This window comes from Miniopterus natalensis, chromosome 3 (genome assembly GCF_054644295.1).
Source record: "Miniopterus natalensis isolate mMinNat1 chromosome 3, mMinNat1.hap1, whole genome shotgun sequence".
Classification (NCBI taxonomy): Eukaryota; Metazoa; Chordata; class Mammalia; order Chiroptera; family Miniopteridae; genus Miniopterus; species Miniopterus natalensis.
In genome coordinates, this window is record NC_142083.1 from 42,250,060 (window position 1) to 42,270,226 (window position 20,167).

At 39.5% G+C, this 20,167-nt stretch overlaps 1 protein-coding gene across 1 annotated transcript; it reads left to right on the forward strand.

The window, feature by feature from the left end:
* Positions 1–1,089: 1,089 nt before the first annotated feature.
* Positions 1,090–17,934, forward strand: LOC107535061 (V-type proton ATPase subunit S1-like protein). The gene is given in 9 exon segments (XM_087815081.1): positions 1,090–1,218; positions 2,655–2,686; positions 3,942–3,988; positions 4,218–4,276; positions 5,626–5,861; positions 11,005–11,055; positions 13,701–13,823; positions 13,825–13,939; positions 17,458–17,934. Coding segments are annotated over 9 exon segments (1,095 nt in total). The 3' UTR covers positions 17,761–17,934.
* The last annotated feature ends 2,233 nt before the right edge of the window (positions 17,935–20,167 follow it).

Here is a 20,167-nt window from a genome sequence, read left to right on the forward strand (position 1 = left end):
TTTCTAGACTTTCTATTCTGTTCTATTAGCCTACATATCTGTCTTTATGCCAGTAGTGTACTGTTTTAATTACTCCAGCTTTGTAGTGTATTTTGAAATCAGGAAGTGTGATGCCATCAACTTTGTTCTTTTTCCAAATAGATTTGGCTATTCAGGGCCTCATTTAATCTTCACAACAATTCTTTGAGTTAAGTACCTATTTTTTAAAAATATGTTTTTATTATTGATTTTAGAGAGAGAAGAAGGCAGAGGGGGAGAGAAACATCATGGATGTGAGAGGGTAACATCGATCTGCTGCCTCCTGCACGCCCCCTACTGGGGATCAAGCCTGTAACCTGGGCATGTGCCCTGACGGGAGTCTAATGGGTGACCTCGAGGCTAATGGGACGACACTCAACCAACTGAGCCACACCAGCCAGGACTGAGTTAAGTACTTTTGTCCCCACTCTGCAGATGGGGAAGCTGGGCTCAGGAGGAAAAGGAACTTGCCTAATATCAGATAGCTAGTCAGGGCTGGAGCTGGAAATGCCCTCAAGTGCTGTCTGCCTCCAAAGCCAGTGTCCTTTACTATTACATTTCATGCTTCTCAGCGAGTGGAGAGTCATGAAGGCAAAAGGAAAGTGTGAACTTGGACACATAAGTAAAAGTAGGTAAGATTCAGGATTTTCACTCTTTTATTGACCTGAAAATGCATGTAATAATGTATAGTTCTTGGATTTTTGAGAATTTAATAGCTTCCTGCAAAATAGTATGAGATTCTTATGAAGAGTTAAAGAGTAAAAACAATGCCAATTTCTAAAAAGAGCTTAAATGGCAGATTTTTTTCTAAAGAATCTGCTCCCCAATAATCTTTCATTGAGATGAATAACCAATGACCTAAATAGACCCATTGGTTTCACTCTGTACTCCACATCAAGCAGTGGCGGACCCTCCTTTTACCCTCCCCCTACATAATACATCCTGGGAACACTGCCTTTTTACTGGTGGAATATGTTGTCAGTCACGTGGCATGAAAAGTACTGCCTCTGCTCTGTTTCCATTTATGAATTACCAGAGGTGCTTGGTTTGAAGAAACAGATTCATTTCTTGATGGGAAGAAAAACCTTGTTTAGTTTTTCACTTATTTTTTTTGGCATGGGGTTTTCATTAACTTTGGACCAGATGTTTGCTAGGAAGACTGTAAGGTGAGTAACTGCGTATCTTTTAGTGCATGCGTCTGTGAGCTTCAGTGTCAGTGTGAAATGTAGTGGTTCTATATATTTTTTATATTGTTGCATAGCTACATTTGTTTACAATTACAAATGGATATACTAGGTGAGATAATTCAGCAGCTACTAAAATCGTTGAACTAGCGATTATAAAGAGATAAAGACATAATCTTTAGTATAAGAGGGGAGAGTAATTTGTTCAAAATACCCAAGAGACATTTGCATTATGTACCAAAGTATATATCTATGAAAAAACTACTCAAATCAGTGTTCAGGTTTCTTTTATACTTACAAGTAAATGTTATTTTCACAGTTTTTCCTGCCATTATTATGTGAGAAGAGAGGAAGGAAAATATTTAAAACCTCAGAAATGTATAGCCTGTCCCTCAAAGAAAAGGTGTTAAATAATTTTAACTGGTAGGAGACGGTAATTGTGTGGAATACATGCTATTTAAAATTAACAAGCAAAATTTGTATTTCTGTTTTCTCTGTCCTTTTGGCTTCTTTCCATACCATTTAAGGGAACACAGAGATTTTTTATAAGGAATAATATTCAGAACCTGAATAGCAATTAACTTATGACATATCTCCTAATTACTTATTATGTGCCATTTCAACAAATGCATCAGGGAATTTAGTCTGAGCACAAAGGATAGCAGCAAGCAGGGTGATCTGCCAAAACTTGTGTTAAAGAATTCTTAAGTCACCAGCTGATAAAAACTATAAGCACAGAAATTTTTTGTTTTCCCTCTTTATTTCCAAATGAATTAGTACTTACTTTAGGTTCACTTTGTAATAATAAGTGACCTCACTCCTTAGGTGATTAAAGCTTAGCAATGTTTCCTCCCATGGTTTATACAGAAATGAATAATAAAATGTACACCAAGAACTATAAAAATCCCACTTCTGTTTTTGAAGCAAGGTTAATGGGTTTAAATAATCTTAGCTTCAGAAGGAACCCTAGAAATCACATAAATCAATGATCATTTGAGTCTAATAATATGGCATGTTATTTCATTATGATGAAAACAACAGTTGCTGTTTTGTGAATGTGCTTTCAAATTATGGATCTGAAATTTAAAATATTTTCAACTCTACTGTTCTTAAGTCTCTAGGAAGATGAGTGTATTATAAGTTTGTATTATGTATATAATATCATAATAATATATGAGTGTATTATATGTTTCCTAAGCATAGATTGAGTAGGGGTTGTCATTTTTGTTTACACATTTCTTCCTCAAATTTGGGTCTATACTTGAATAAAAAGGAAATCTTTTCCCTCTCACAGAGCATCCTGTGGATCTCTCATTTCCACTTCCCTTTCAGAGCTTGTTTGTTCATTAATTTGTTAGTTCATTACTCATGGACATAACACATATGTTTTTAATACTTGGTACTTTTAAGTAGCTGGGAACTTTGCTAGGTGCTGGGTCTACAATGGTGAAGAAAACAGATGTAGTCTCTGCCTTCATGGAGCTTTAAATTTAGTGGAGGAGGTGCTCGTTAATGAATATCATTACAAAGAAACTGTGAAACATGCTGTGGAAGCGAAGTATAGGAGGTTATAAGGACTTATAGTAGGGGGATCGGAACTAGTCTGAGGAGTTAGGGACGCTGTTCTTGAAAGAGTGATATTTAATCTGTGATCTGGAGGGCGCAGGGGAATAAGCAGGAGATGGGAGGAAGAGGGTGGAGAACATTTCAGGGGGAGGGAACAGGGGCTCTAAGACTTTTAGGAGAGAAGAGGGAGCCTGAAGCCCTCGGGACTGAACTAAGAATGCCAGTGTAGCTGGGGCTGACCGGGAGAGGTGAAAGGAGGTGAGCGCAGCAGCAGGCTTTGCTCTTTCAGGGCCTCGCAGGCCATGGTGGGAATGTGGCGTCATCCTCAGTAGAACCATGAAAGGGCTGCTCGCCTTCACCCTCATGAAGGTTTGCTTGGGAGACTTGCGCTGGAATACCTGGTAAATAAAAAATATGGCACCAGCCACTGCAAGCCTAGAACTCTAGATTACTTTTCAGATATTATAGAGATCCTTCTTACTGGAAAAGGGTCTGAGTAATTTTGAATTCCATGTGGCATTATACCATACAAATGCATCCAATGTGACACAATTGCAGATTTAAACATTGACATGATATTTAATGTTAAAGAATTATTAATGTTTTCTAGATATAATTGGGCTGCTACGTTAGAAAGTTCTTCTCTTTCAGAAACATATACCTACATGATATGATTTATGATATTTTCTTCAAAATAATACCAAGGAGAGGAAGGGGGTGAACTTATAGGTGAAACAAGATTGGTTATGACTTGATAATTACTAAAGCTGGATGCTGGGGACCAGTACTTGGGGATGTGTGTCATATTTTTCTGTTTATATTTGGTTGTGTTTGCAGTATTTCGTGATAATATGCGTATATCTTATAACTCAGCAATTTCACTTCTAGGAATATATCTCTTTTTTAAAAAATATATCTTTATTGATTTCACAGAGAAGAAGAGAGAGGGAAAGAGAGATAGGAACATCAATGCTGGGAGAGTCATCATTGACAGCGGCCTCCTGCATGCCCCTGATTGGGGATAGAGCCCGCAACCCGGGCATGTGCCCTGACTGGGAATCGAACTCAGATCTCCTGGATTATAGGTCGATGCTCAACTGTTGAGCCATGCAGGTTGGACTAAAATCTAAAGTGTAGATATTTGTTCAGCATCTTTTAATTCCTATTTTTTTGTTTCGGGTCTCTAACACCTTCAAATAAAGAAGTGGTTATAAAGAGTGGTAAGACATAGCATTGCTCCTATGATTCCTTGGGGGGTTGAGGAAGAGTTTCATCTGTGGTGACCTTCCCTGAACACTGGTGCTTGCATCAGGAGTCTCTCATGTCACAATCTCTTAAACTTGTGTATTCTAAATTTTGAACTAAAAGTGCTTAGCATATTATTGTCATTGAATTTCATGAATCAACCAATGACATTTAGCCTTTGCACTCCTTTCATTTATTTGACAGATCAACAGAATAATGGAATTAAGAAACCTATCCAGAATTTCACAGTACCAATCACACAGGTATGGCTATGTTAGGAAACTAGATTATATCTTTAAAAATTCTAAACATTTCAATCAAGTCAGAGCCACTGTGAAAATCTAAATAATTCTATTAATAAATAAAATTCTTGCTGGAACTTTGGCTGGGGGAAATGTATTATGTTATCTTATAGTTGAGAAAAACTAAAGTTTCACTTCTCTTATATTTTTATTACAATATTTAGTTTTACTTTTGTTGCTTTCTAGACAGGATTACTATAAAACCCTTTTTTAGTTACAGGAAGCTTGGATTGCTGCTGCCTGTTAAATTTCTCTTTTATTTGAACTTACACTGGAATAATTAGTATGGAATAGTTATCTAGATAAGTGGATCTTCTTTCAGATATACAGTATCCCTGTCTTTGTGACCTCCAGAGTCAGGTACTAAAGTGCTTTGTCTTAGGCTTCCTGGAAATCAGCAAAGCTTTCCTAAGAATTAGAATGATGGTAGAATACTAGTTTGCCTGTTTATCTATATTAAGTGATCTGGAGCTGGCACTGTCCAAGACAGTAGCCACTAGCCACATATAGCATTTAAATTCAAATTCAAATGAAATAATGCTAAGTAAAATTAAAAGTGAAGCTCCTTAGTTACACTGGCCACATTTCCAGTATTAAAGACTGCTCTGTTAGATGTAATGGTCTGGACAATTATGCTTGATTTCTAAAAAGCTCTTGTTTCCTTTAACATATTAATTTCTTTATTTAAAGTCCTACATTATTTGGGTTCTTACAGTTTTATTTTCTGATGATATTACTGCTATTAGTATCGTGGCATGGTGAATTTTAAAAAAAATTAATAGACTTTTAAAAAAGTAGTTTTAGGATTACAGGAAAAATTGAACAAAAATACAGAAGGTTCCCATATACCCCTTCAATTCCTCTCCCCTCCAATTTTACCTATATTTAACATCTTTCACTAGTGTGGTACACTTGTTAAAATTGATGAGGCAATATTGATAAATTATTATTCATTGAAGTCCATAGTTTACATTAAGATTCACTCTTTGTGTTGTATATTCTATGCATTTTAACAAATATATAATGATATCTATTCATCATTACAACATTATACAGATAGTTTCAAGGCCCTAAAAATCTGCATCCTTGCTTTCTGCCCCAGTACAGTGACTTTTTAAAGTCTATATTGATAATGTCATTTTAGGCTTGTTATGATCTGGTCCATTCATCTCCTTTGCCCCACAATAGTATGGACTCTAGAGCTAGAGGTCAGAGTTTCAGTAGGTTGTGAATTAGCCTTTTTGCTTCCAGAAAGCATTTTGTACTGTGGAAATAAATTTACCTCTTATTTTGTTTATTTGATTAATTAGGCCCTGAACCAAAATCTGAGCAGACAAGGGCATTTAGAAAAAGAACCTTGGAATACCTTCAGCCATGATAGCCCGGTTAATGTCTCCATGGATGGAATTCCCTGCATTCTCTTTTGGGCCAAAAGAATAACAATTAAGTTTAAGAACCAGACCTGGCTGGATCTTACAGAGGAAGCTTTTGGCCAGAAGGCAACAGTGGATGCTAACAACTCAAATTGCAGTGAAGAAAGTGCCAAGTAAGTTGACCATTTCACTAGATGAAGCCCTTAGGGTGATTGTCACCTATTAACTGGGTGGTCCAGTTTTCTGTCATTTCAGAAAAAAGAAATAGGTTCCTTTGTACATGACCTGACACACATCTGTGAGGAAATGTTTAATCTCTACAATGGAAGACCAAGTCCAAAATTAATTTAAAAAAATTTGTTCTTTTTTTTTCTTCTCAGCAATTTTCTTCTGAACCCTTTAGCTGATTGTTACAATACCTTGTGGGAAATCAGAGCTCTGAAAAATGAAGGTTCTCAAGCTCATTCTGAAAAAGAGAAAAGGATTCCAGGAGTGGTATCCACTCCAAATGTGAAGTGTCAGAACTACTTTGGCCTCATCAGGGAGGAAATTTCAAATCACAGAGCGGAGTCACGTATTCTAGTGGGTGAAATGGAGAAGGCTGACTCTGGTTAGTGCAGATACTTGATTCTAGGGAGTGTCCTGAAGTTGTGGAACATTGTCTGTTTGAAGATATACTAGGGTACCTTTGAATGGCCAAATGTCAGAGAATTCTTAGGACATTTCAAAATGATTAGAATAATTACGTTTGATTTGAGATAAGCAGATTAAACACATACCCCTTTCGAAGAGGAAATCAATTGCCAATGCCTTTCTCTGCTTTTCAGTCACCCAAGCAAAATTTTTTGCTTGTATTTGTTTTGGTCCAGGGGGCGGAAGTCTGGCATGTCCCTCTTATTTACTATAAACCTCCTTGCTTTCAGTATTTACTGGTATAATGGAGGCTTTTGGAAGATCCTTTTCTGGCCTAGTTTAGATGGGCAGAATGCTTGTGTAAACCATAACATTGTGTGTGTGTGTGTGTGTGTGTGTGTGTGTGTGTGTGTGTGTGTGTGTGTGTGTGCTTTTTATATTTATGTACTTTGGCTGCAAACACTTTTTTATTCCTGAACTACTCATTTAAAAATTCTTGATGTTGGATAAAATGGCTTATTTTAATATAAACTTACAAGTTATATTACAAGTCTTAGGAAGTATCTTGTTCAGAATAACTCTCTTATTAGGGAACTAGGGAATTCTAAGCCTAAGCATCCGGAGTCCTCCCAGATCTGTTTATTCTGTGACAGCCTGACTACTGGAGACTCCAGCACTGCTGAGAGTTTAGCACTTTTTCCTCAGGGGCTAATCAGTTCCCTACAGTGCTCTTTATTTGCGGTTGGCTGTTCGGAGAGAGGCTCATTGCCTGGGGATCATCTTGCCTGTTCATGGCTGACTAACCCTTCTTGATTCCATTTATCCTGACCTGAGGATATCTGTGGGGAAGAGCCGGGCACCACAGCTTTTTGCTTTAGAAACTGTAATATCACTGGGATCCCACAGACGGAAAACTTAGCTTCTAAGCCCAGTTCTGCAAGTGAGCTCTGCGACTTCACAAACTGGAGTCATTGTATGATCATCGTCTGTGAGATGGAGATGATGGCATTTATTAATTGTAACTAACATCCGCTGAGCACTTACTATGGGCCAGGTATCGGGCAAGGACTTCACAAGGTGATGTTTGATATTCCTCACAATACTATTGTGAATAAGTCCCCAACTCACAGGTACTATTATTTCACATGTTCCACGTGAGAAAATCAAGGTGCTTAAAGGATAGAAAACTTGCTAAGATTATACAGCTTATATGGTCATAGTGCTGGGGTCTAAAACACCTTTAACAATGACGTTTTACCTCCTCTCTCTCGGCCCTACCTCATAGGTTGTGAAAATCAAATAAGGAAATGTATGCATGAGAACTTTGAACACTTGTCAAGTGCTACGTTAGAAGACATTCCTAACATGCTGATAACTAGAGTAAATAGTGTCTAGTTACCTGGTTGAAAGGCCTGGAGAAGTTTTGGTTTTCACAATGCACACATTAATGATTGGGCGGGGGGAACCTGGCTTTTTTCTTCTTGGTCATTGCCCTAGAATTGTACTCAGGACAGTTACTTAGTGTGCAGCATCTACTTCCTGGAGCCCTGCTCGGGCGAGTGTGCAGGCATTCTGGAGAGCCCACCCAAGGGGATGAGAGGGAGGCTCCCCAGGATGTGAGGTAGTCAAGGACTAGCTGCTGAGACTTTGTACTTGGTTCCTAAGAATGGCACAGGCAAGTGAGATGCCTTTGCTGTGCTGGTTAGAATCTCATGTTCTCAAGAACCAGAAAGGGAGTTGCTAAAAGAAGAAGCCTAAGCAAAGACATAATCATGTAAGGTCAAAAGCACAGATTAAAAAAAGATGGCCATGTTTTAGCGCTTGGAATCACAATGTTCAGGGAAAGGCAAATTGTTGGCAGATAGATTTCCTGTGGAAGTCTCGTTAAATAGTCAAAGCCCTACAAATAGAGCACAATCCCAGCATCTGTCAGTATTTTGAATTTAGGCAATTATAGTCTGAAGAATTCAGAATCCATTCTATACATGGGAGGGTAGGGAGTTTGGAAGAGTTACTGAGTGACTCGCTAGGCTGTATTTCTTCTTCGTGTTTACAGTTTATGGTGTAGTGCCTGGCACTTAAAGGATGCTCACTGAATGGTTGTTGAATTTGCTTTGTTGAAATCAGACCTCACGTTCTTTACTCTGCAGCGGAGCATGTTAGCAACTTTCACTGAAACCAGGACTGCTGGAGAAAGCTCTGGTGTGTCCGAAGTGTGGAGGCCGTTGAGCTGCTCCATCAGGAGAGGGGTCAGAGATCACGGTGGTTTCAGCATGGCTTTGCTTTAAGGGTTAGTTTGTTAGCTGTAGAGCTAGTTTATGTGTAACTAAGCTATTCTCATTCCTTGGAAGAATTAGAGAAATTTCTGTTAGAATAAGTGACCAGTCAATTTATAAAGTACTATTCAAGAAATGCATTTTAGTTCTTTAAAATATTTTTAGTAATTTGTAACAGACTATCAAAATATTGCTGAAAACTTGCTTTACTGAGTGAGTTAGCTTGTAAAGTATTTGTAAATGAGTCTATCTAATGTGGCTAAGCTTAGAAAATAAAAATATTTCTGTTAGTAATTTAACTTATAAAGTTTATTTTTAAATACTCCTCCCTTTTTTCTTTTTTCCATAAATAGTATTAAAATAACTTCAGCTCAATCACTGACATTTCTATTTCTTGATAAGTAGAAGCACATTAATGAGATTATATATGTAAGGTGTTTTTAAAGCCTCTAATTAGACATTTTATTGCTTAATGGGGCTTTATAATGTATATTGAGATAACTTCTATACATTATAATGTCACATAGCATTGTCATCCTTTGTGCATTTAAAATTTTTTATATTTTTTTACTTTCAATTTATTTAGCTTTTTATCATTCCTATTTTCAACCTATTGAAATGTCAGTGAAATACACTAAACAGTACTTATAAAGAGTGTACGATTTAGCAGTTTTGACATATGTGTATACCTATGAAACTATCACCACAGTCAAGGTAGCAAACATTTCCATCACCCTTAAAAGTTTTCTTGTGCTCCTCTGTAAGCCCTCACTCCTGCCATTCCCACCTCCCCAGGGAACCACTGATCTGTTTTCTGCCATTACAGATTAGTTTCGCTTTCTAGATTTGATATAAATATAACTGTATAGTGTACATCTTTTCCCTCTAGCACAGTGATGTTGATAGCCTCTGCTGTTGCACGTATGAAGGGTATGCGCCTTTCTGTTGCTGAGTGGTAAGTGCACGATTGTTTACAGACACCACAACTTTTTTATCCATCTACCTCTGATGGAAATTAGTTTTCCCTGCAGTTTTTAGATTACTTTCCAAATAAAGTTGCTGTAAACAGTCATGTACGTCTTTGTAGGAACACATATTTTCATTTCTCTTAGGTAACTTCCTAGGAGTGAATGGCTGGAGCACATAGTAGGTATATGTTTAGTTTTTTAAGAAACTGCCACACTGTTTTTTAAAGTGGTTGAAATGTAAATGAAATACACTAAAGGCACTTATAAAGACGTACAGTTAGGTCAGTTCTGATGTATGTGTGTGCATTTACTTCCCCTGTCATCGTGCGGGAGTTCCGGCTGCGTCATACCCTCACTGGCACCTGCTATGGTCAGTGTGGATTGCAGAGAAAATATTTTTGTTTCTGCGTGGTTAGTAATTTCTGGACACCTTTTACTGAGACTTGGGTTAAAAGATAAGCCTCGGGGTTAGTATGAGATTTTCCTCCTTAGAGGAATGTGTTTAGTGTCAAGTAATAATGAGCTCAGGACGGTGGAGACTCCAGGGCATCTTTTCATGTACTTATTGGCCATTTGTATATCTTCCTTTGTGAAGTGCCTGTCTTTTGACCATTTTTAAGTTAGGTTTTGTTAACGTAACAAATGTTCAAACCTGTAGAGAATTTTGATAAGAGTTTATTTGAGCCAAACTGACGACGTATGCTGGGTAACAAATCTCAAATGGTCTGGAGAAGGACAGTTTTGAGGCTTCTTTTATGTATTTGAAATTAGGAGGGAAATAAGAAAGGTTCCATGGAGGTGAGGGAAATCAAAGTGGGGATTGGATGACAGGATATTTAATAAGACTGTGTGCTCTCTTGAGGGTGGTTACACTTATTTCAAAGGTGTGTTAATTTAGATGCACAGAAACAATGGACAGGGCTTGCTTAAGGCAAAGATAAACCTTTTACTAACAAGTCATATGCCTGGGGTGTGACTGCCCACCATGATGTGCCCATTTAGGAATTTATGATTAGGTTACCCTGTAAGGTTACTCTCCATAGAACCCCTGTTTTTCGTGCACAAGTTGTCTTCATATTATTGAGTTGTTACTACTATTTATTGTATTCCGGATACAAATTCTTTATGTGTATGTGGTATGAATGTTTTTTCCCATTCTCTGGCTTGCCTTTTGTGTTTTCTTAATGGTGTCTTTTGAAGAGCAAAGTTTTTGAATTTAATAAAGTACAATTTATCGATTTTTTATGGTTCATACTTTTGTGTTTTTTCAAGAAACGGTTGCCTACCCAAGATTGCAAAAATGTTCTGTTTCTTCTGTAAGTTTTTTAGTTTTAGTTGTTATATTTAGGTCTATGATTCATTTTGAGGTGATTTTTGAGTATATTGTGAAGCAAGGGGTATTTCTATTTTGATGGACTGTGCTGTTTCTGTTTTCTTAGGTTGTCTCTGAAATTTGATGATGCTGAAAATTCCAAAGGTCATGCTATAAGGTAGGTATGGACACCACTCTGGAGTTCCATAGGGTCAGCACTTCAGATTAACTCCGTATAATTTATTCATTCAGCATGTAAGTACCAAAGGCCTGCTCTGTGCTAAGCAGTGACATGTGAAATGTCACAGCTACCTAATTACACGGAGAAGCCAGTGGTGTTGTGTGATGGGATCTTACAGTAATGCTTTCTTTAGCTTTTACTAAGGCATCTGTAGTTTCCTCAGTTTGGGACCTAGAGGACACATGAGCATGTGAATGTGAGAATGTGAGACCCTTTTCATTTGAGCAAAGAATAAAATATATTTAAAGCTCCAAGGCCTGAGGATCCGGTTTGAAGTTATTTTCTATATGACTCCTTACTATGAATCACACATCATTTAATGATAATGAAAAAGTGTCCATTAGCTGAATCCCCCAGCAGACAGTTGACACAGGCCTACATTTTTCTGTGTTGATGTATGGAAGGGTGCATCTGCCAAAAGTGATTTATCCAAGCAGTTGAGGACTGCCCTGAGGAAGGGGAGAGGGCAGCAGTTTTAAGGCATTACATTTTTTTCTTATAAAAGTATAATGTTTCCGTTCCTATAAGACCAGCTTTTTAGTGGAGGTAGCAGCTGTGTCTAACATTACTTGCAAAACCAGCAGAATGTGTTAGGGGCAGTCTTCCCTAAGCTGTGCTCTATGAACTACTGCTCTGTGAAGAAATGAGATTCCCCAGAAGAGGCATTATGTGGTCAAACGTGTTTGAGAAAGACCATACACCATGTGCTCCTCTTGGAGAGTCACAGTGTAAATTTGTATATTAAGGTTTCTGTGAAGACGAACTCTTTAGGAAGAATGTTGTACTTGGCAGCTTTGATTAACCTAATGTTTACCACATTTAACCTTGGAAAGCTCTCCTCAGACACTGGCCTGCATATAATGGAACACCGATGCTGCACTGCCCATAACTGAGAAAATCCATGCCATCACCTTTCCAAGAAACTTTATAAGAAAAACAGAATCTCACGTGACCAAACACATAAACATATCTGTTTGATATAGAAATGAATATTTTTTATTCAAATCACACTTTTCTCCCAAAAGGAAAATGGCTTCATGATTATTTTTTTCTGATGATAAAGATATATGGCAGACATTGTCAGTACCCCATCTATGTTCCCTTGGGCATTTCCATTTGAGAGCATTATAGTCCACCAGTTCAACTTTACGTTGCCAGTCTGTCTGTGTCTGAAAGTTTTCTCTGTCCAGTCAGACTTACTGCCTCTCATCCCCCCAGAAGCCCTCAACCAGTGACTGACAGGTGTGGAAATATCCCAGTCCCTCACCCTCTGGTGATAACTCAGGGGCATGCATTCTATTGTGGCTCCCAGGATTCCCCATGGGCAGTAAGGCCCAGCTGACCACAGTGGAAACTCACTTAATATAGTGTGTGCTTTTGGCTGCCTTCCATTCTTTTGTTATTTCTCTTTTCTCCATTCTACATATTTTGAATGACTAAATTGCCAAATTAATTTGGGATCACCTTCCAAAAATACTTCTTGCATTTATATTTTCTTAGGGCCTGCTTCTGTAGGAGGCCAAGCTAAGACATGGTAATATATGTCCGTTGATAACAGAAAACTCAAAATATTGAGCTATAGAAAGGAGAAGATGGAAATCACCCATAATTCAACCACAATTTGTAACCACCATTAAAATTTTGATCTCTGTCTTTCCAGAATATTTTTCTATGTAGTCACATGATTTTTTTTTTTTTTTTAGTGAGAAAAATGATCATGGCATATGTACATTATAATGTGTTTATGACTGGAGAATATTCAATTCTAAAATGGCTAAGAATTAGGGCTCTGGTCTTTTTAAAAAATCTGTCTTTTTATAAAAAATATATATTGATTTCAGAGCTCTCTCTGAAAGGGAGAGGGAGAGAGATGGAAACATCAATGATGAGATGCCTGATGAGATGAGGTGAATTATTGATCGACTGCCTCCTGTACTCCGCCTACTGAGGATTGAGCCCACAACCCCTGACATGTGCCCTGACCAGGAGTTGAACCGCTGAGCCACTCTGGCCAGGCAGGGCTCTGCTGTTCAGATTGGATTCAAAGCCCAGCTCCAATACTTACTCTCTGAGTGAACTTGCACAAGTTATATATTTAACCCCTCTGTGTCTTAGATTCCTCATCTGTGAAATGAGGTAATAATATTATCTATCTTTAGTATTGTAGTGAAGATTAAATAAAATGTACATAAAAAACATAGAAGATTGCTCAACACATAGTAAGAACCATTACTATTATTTATGACCATTATTTCTTTAGCTAATTCTGTACTGATGTCGACTGAAGTTTTTCTCAATATTTTTTGCAATAATCAAGTGTTGATTCCAAAACAGAAAAAAGCCAGGCTTTTTGTGTTTCTCCTTTTGTAGAAATTGTATTGTTCACTTTTGGGGGCTGCCCTGTCTCTTGCTTTCATTCCCAGCCAGCAGGAAGCTGTTGTTCAGAACTAAAATGAGACTCTCTTTGAGCCAGTTCTACTATCTGACAAAAGAGGGCGCGATTGTACTGTTGTTAGGTGATGTCCTATGTCAGCAAATGTAAAAGTGCTTTGGGGGTAATACTGTTTTATAATCATTTTCAGATTCACCTTTACCAATTACAACGAGCTTTCCATGCAGAACTGGTTTAGTTTGCACCGGGTTGAGATTATTTTTAATAATTCAATCCAAGCCACTTTTAATGCAGCCGGCATATGTGCTCCATCGTTATTCCTGCCACTGCCAGCGCGTCAGCAGCCCACAGCAGTGTGATGCCCTCTTGTTGCCCAGCGACATGGAGGATGTGTCAGGCCTGTGGGAGGTCACTTTTGTGGATCTCCAGGTAATAAACTAAAACATGTGCTCATGTGTTTTTGGTGCCAAAGAAGCTCAGTGTTTGTTTGAAAACACCTGAAACAGAAACATGGGTGGTTAGGGGAAAGAGGAGCGGATGCCTTTAAAGTAGTATCTCTTGTCTTTATACTCTAAGGTACGAAACGGGGTAGGCCAGAGCGTTTCCTCTCCCGCACACCCCACCCCTCTGGATTTTACATCCAGGTTTACCGCCGCTAGCAGACTGTCAGGGAGGAACGCGGGCAGTCTGAGCAGCCACTGCCGCTTCCTGGAGTGAGAGGCCTTCTAGGGAGAGGAACTATCGGGCAGTTATTTTATTTCCTTCGGGGAGTGGAGCAGTGATCCTATCAGGGCAGATAAGACATGCATCTGTAGCGTGAGTGACAGCTTTGGCAGTTAGCGTAGGAATGGAGCTGTCAGCCAGGGAGTCAAAAATATCTCAAAGATCCTCTTGAAAGTATTTGGGGAAAGGCATGGGGGCATAAGAGGTTCCTTTTCACCGCCAGAATCTCAGGCTTCGAGACATCTGTCAAGTTCTTCTGTCCTGTTCACCTGTGAAACAAGCTTTAACTCGTTCTTGCAACTCACTGAAATAGCAGGAAGGCTTGTCCCTTTTATGGGCATTTTCCAATCTTCCCCATATATAAGTGGAAATTCACATATATATTTAACCCTTGCTCCCAGCTTGGAGAGGTGTGGTGATGAGAGGCAGTTTGGCGTAGGCAAGGCGTTTGCATTTCGGAGCCCGACAGGCCTGGTTTCCAATTACTTCTCAGCCAACTGGGCAAGTTACTTCACCGTCTCAGTTTCCAACCTATCTTAATGGATATAAAGAATTCATGGCCTAATATATGCAGCGACACCAGGACTGTGTCAGGCGTGGATTAACAATAACTGCTACTTATGAATCCCCTGTGTGTCAGCCCTGTTGCAGTTGTTTTTCCTATGAGGTGACAGGAGCACTGATGATTACATAATTTTTCAAAGTGATACAACTGGTAAATGGTAGAGGCAGAATTGGAATTCTGACTGTCTGGCTTCAAAGACATTTTAATATCTACATTAAACATATATATTTAATATATTTTTTAAAATATATGATTTTATCTTAATATGTATATGTATGCCCCTTAAAAAGAAGCAGGCAGAAAGGGGGATGAGGTGGTAATAATGAAAATGAGGAGTAACTCACATATAATCTCACCTAATTAGAACAGAGGATGTGACTGATTCATGCCTCAACCTTGTTCCAGAAATGATTTAAGGTGACTTATAGACATACTACAAGAAAAGTAACTTTGCAAAATGGGCAAAGACATGAGGCTTAATAAAAACAAAGGAAGAAAAGATCAGTTAGATCTGGTGAGGTTGGTACACAAAACCGCAAGACCATCTGTCCACCCTGGCTGGAGGTGGCTCAGTAATTTGGCTCTGAAGAAAGAAACACCCAGTTATATGTTCATGAGGTCCAAAAAACTACTGAAAATGTATGTGTGAGCAGTACAGCCATCCCTGGTGTTGTGCAACAGGTGCCAACGTTTGGGCAGCAGCCTTACAGTGAACCCAGTGTTGGATGTTGTTAAAACACACTTAATGTAAGCATATGGAGGAATGCAGGCTCAGTCCAGGGAGAGGTGATGGTGGTGATGGTGGTCGGGGAGTGTGTACAGAAGGCTGCATCCCACAAATGCAGCTTTGCTGATCTGGCTTATTCTAGGAATAAAGTGTAGATGCCTTGGGTAGGCCAGCTGGGGACTGTGGCAAAGTGTAGTCAGCATCACAAGGAGCATATTTTATTCAACTACAGATAATTTTTGCTTTGTGGGAATGCAGCCTGAGTGTTGCTAGGTCTTTGGCTTCCAAGAAATCTGGATTCTTATGGGAAATTTTCAGGATGTTCAGAACTCTGAGCCAAACAAAACTCACCTGTGGGCTAGATACAGAGTATGTGCGATCTCTAGTCTAGAAACTGGATGGACAGCATATCTTTCAGGCATTTCCATAGATACTGTTTGATTCAACCAAGTCTTGTTAAGGATTACATGGCAGTCAGTGTGAGGACGCTCTGTGTGGCTGGAGTTGCAGCACCAAATGGGGCCATCTTTTGTAATTGAGGAGCTTAACTCCTCAGGCACTAATCTGAAGACTGGGCCACTTTACCTCTTAGTAGAGGGGACAGGTCAAGGATCCCAGAAGCCAGGCCAAGACTCCTTCAGAAGCTGTTTTGGATTCGATCTAGAGCACAATCTGGCGAGCAAGGCCCCAAGGTCTGTGGCATGATGAGTGGCTACAGTCATTTTAGTATGGAAAATGCTACCGTGCCCACTTACGTCATAAAAATGAATTCTCAGTAAAGCACTCATGGATAATTCAATTTCCTGATGTACTTCTTTAAAATTAACTAGGTGACTGAGTGAAGCGACACAGTATAGGGTTGTATTCTAAAAGCCAGCTACACGTGGGGCTGCCTTCCACAAAAGATTGCTCCCTCCAGAGTAGTTGATCTGCAGCCTTGTTTCTTTCATTGTGACAGTATTTGGATGTCAGGGCCAGTTGTTGATTTGAGCCTGTCCTGGTTCCAACTAATTAAACCACTTCATTGCACATATGGGAAAGCTTTCCTTTCTATTCTCTGGGTAGGATGCAAGGAGGGGCTGCTATTCAGCCCTTCCAAAAACAGTACCAAGTCTGTAGGGCACAACAGATAAAGGGAGAGGTGACGATGGGAGGGAGAAGACAGAACACGCCAGGAGTTATGGGGTAGTAAACTGGGAAGTGTCTCTGAAGCCAGACTGCCTAGGTTTGAATTATAACCTTATTACACTTAATGCTGTGTGACTCTGGGCAAGTTACTTAACTTTTCTGTGCCTCAGTTTCCTCATCCATAAAATAGGATGGAATAGTAACTTACTCACAGCCTCATACAAGTATTAAATGAGTTAAGGCAGCATCTGATACATAAAAAACCTTCAATAAGTGTTAGCTTTTATTATTTTCTATGTCTTATGTCACTGGGAATCATGTTATCTCCCTTATAAGAGTTTTCCTGTCTAATTTCTGTCAACAGAATCAAAAGCAGAAGAACTAAGACTTAAATTCTTTGTGAAGTTTATACTAAAACATAAAACTTTTAGTCTGTTTGAATTTTAGAGACACTGCAGCAGTTATGGTTTTAAATGAATGAGAACATTCCTAAGAATCTGACTGAAAGAAGTTTTCCTATAGATCCTTGGGATAAAGGTTATATTTTAGAGCCTTGAATTTCATGAGCCTCTTAATTGTGACAATCATACATCCTAGAGGAGTTCCTGGGTCAGTCTTGATTTAAAATTAAGTTTCACTTTCCCATAAGCACACCCACATTTGTTAGATCGCATGTTTAAATTATTTAGCAAATTTGGGCACAGTATCTAAATTTGTCTCATTAGGGTCCAGAACCCCCTGCTCCACTGGGAAGTAGATCTTAGGAGAGACAAGTCACTTTAGCTCCTCTCTTTCTCCTGACAGAGCCAAGGCTTTACCATCAAGGGGGGACAATTTGCCAAGGCCCGAGACTGTACCTCTTCCTTCTCGCCAGCCATTCTGATTGGCCGGGCCCTGCCCCTGATCCTGCTGCTGGTCCTGGCCTACACCCTGCACATGCTCATCTACCTGCGGTGCCTGGCCCGGCACTATGATTTCATCGCCTCTCTAGCCCACTTCCCCCAGTTGAAGGCTCGAGATGCAGCAGAAGAGAAGGAGCTGCTGAGCAGCCAGGGAGTTGAATGCTATGAACTGAGAACCCAACAGATCTGCAAAATGAATGTTTAGCAGCCCAGGATCTGCTCCCTCACAAAGTCCACAGCGGGCTCTGGAAGGAGTTGTTCCTATTCTGTGCTGTTTGACTTCTGATGCAAGGTTTTCACCAGATGGCTTGATTAAAAAAAAAGAAAATACATGTAAAGAATACGTTTTGAGGTATCCACTTACCTAGTTAGGTAGACTTGGGGCAATGAAAAAGGGATTCTCAGGAATACCACAAAGATAAATATGATGATTCATTGCCCCAAAGCTCCCATGAAAGCAAAAGGACATTTGAAATTAGGGAAATGAGAAAGAAAGGAAACCACACCAGCGCAATGTAAAGAAGGGAAGACACACTTGTTCTTTTTTGCCTGTGCCAGTTTGGATGTGATAAGTGTAGAAATAATAAATCCAAGGTTATCTGGAAGATCTGAATTTAAAATGCTTTGTAACATAGTTCGCATTTTTCAGAAATTGTGTGTCATAATTTGGTTTTAAAAACTAGTCTTTTTTTCTCTTTCACAGAACTATTTAAGGGACTCCTGTCAGTATGCTAGACCACTTTTTTCAAGGGTTTTCTTGTCACCTGTTTTGCTATTCAGAGGCAGCCAGTTCAATCTGTGAAGTAGGGGTAATCGTCTTGGGAGCATTTTGCCTTCCCACTTGGTTGCGGTGTGATGGTTCGCCTCACTTGTCTGATTTAGACCCCCACTAGCTCCCCTCGGTGCCACATGAAGTTAACAACTGAGCTGAGTAAGAACAATGTGCTTGCTGCGCAAACACAGCTTCAAGGCAAGTCCCCTAAACCCCCTTCTAATGAGAGAGTGTCCCCTAAACTCTTCTTTAATAGAAAATCTGGAGCCACCACTAATCTTTCTCCCATTTGCTTCCACATGGGTCTCCCAATAATCTTTTTCAGTTCTTAGCAGATACTGGAGATCGGCTCTCTCTGAATCTTCACCAAAGCTGCCTTCTGTGTTAAAGAGATCTTAAGTATAAAAAGTACATTGCATTTCCCTAACAAGGTTTCTGCACATGACCTTGGTTCAACTAAGATACACCCACACAAAACAGAATGCAGATAGGAACAATGTGGCATAGGGGTTCATGCACAGAGACATTGGATCTTCTGGGCAGCTGTGTGGATGGGTCTATAATCTAGTCCCATACTAGAAGCCAAGCAGCAAATGATCATGGCTGTGGGATTTCTGATAGAGCAGTCTCATGTGGGACATTTCTTCTGGATGCATTCTTGGCTGTGAATGTAGATCTGGTTCCAGCCCTCTCAGAATTCTGTGAGCTCCTAAAACTATAGTGAATTTCTTTCTGTTTTAATGCCTGTAGTTGATGCTGTAGTCTACAACTAAGAGTCTTGATTTATGCCTTATTAGCACCAAAGATGATTGCAGGGACTAGACCTTCAAGAAAATGGGAATCAATGACACATCCGATAAAGGGTAATTTCCAAAATGTATAAGGGACTCATACAACCTAACAAAAGGAAGACAGACAACCCAGTTAAAAAATGGGCAAAGGACCTAAATAAATACTTCTCCAAAGAGGACATACAGATGGCCAAGAGACATATGAAAAAATTCTCAAAGTCACTAATCATCAGAGAGATGCAAATTAAACCACAATGAGGTATCACCTCATACCTGTCAGAGTGGCTCCATCAACAAGTCAATGAACTACAAGTGCTGGCGAGGATGTGGAGAAAGGGGACCCTAGTACACTGCTGGTGGGAATGTAGACTGGTGCAGCCACTATGGAAAGCAGTATGGAGGTTCCTCAAAAAATTAAAAAATGGAACTGCCATTTGACCCAGTGATCCCACTCCTAGGAATATATCCTAAGGAACCCGAAACACCAATCACCAAGAACTTATGCACCCTTATATTCATAGCAGCGCAGTTTACAATAGCTAAGATCTGGAAACAGCCCAAGTGCCCATCGGTAGATGAGTGGATAAAAAAGCTGTGGCACATTTACACCATGGAATACTATGGTTGAGACCCTGAAGGGTAGACTGGCTCTTTCTATCTAGGCTGGAAGGCTTGCAGAAAGGAAATAATAGCTCAAGATTTTAAATTTGCAGCTCAAGGCATGGTGAAAAGTCTGGAGAGTTTCTGTGACTGATCTACAAGGATCTCTTATCTCCTGTCAAGGGACTGGCACAGTTGAAAATCAGACCCAGGTCTGATCCTGCAGATGGTAAACTATTGCAGGTGGAATTCACAGCCTTGTTTCTGTGACTGATCTACAAGGATCTCTTATCTCCTGTCAAGGGACTTGCACAGGTGAAAATCAGATCCAAGTTTGATCCTGCAGACTGGTAAACTGCATTGCAGGTGGAATTCACAGCCTTGACAGGTTTCTTATATGAACACGAGAGCATTGATTACAAAAGAGAGGACCCTTGAGATAGGAATGG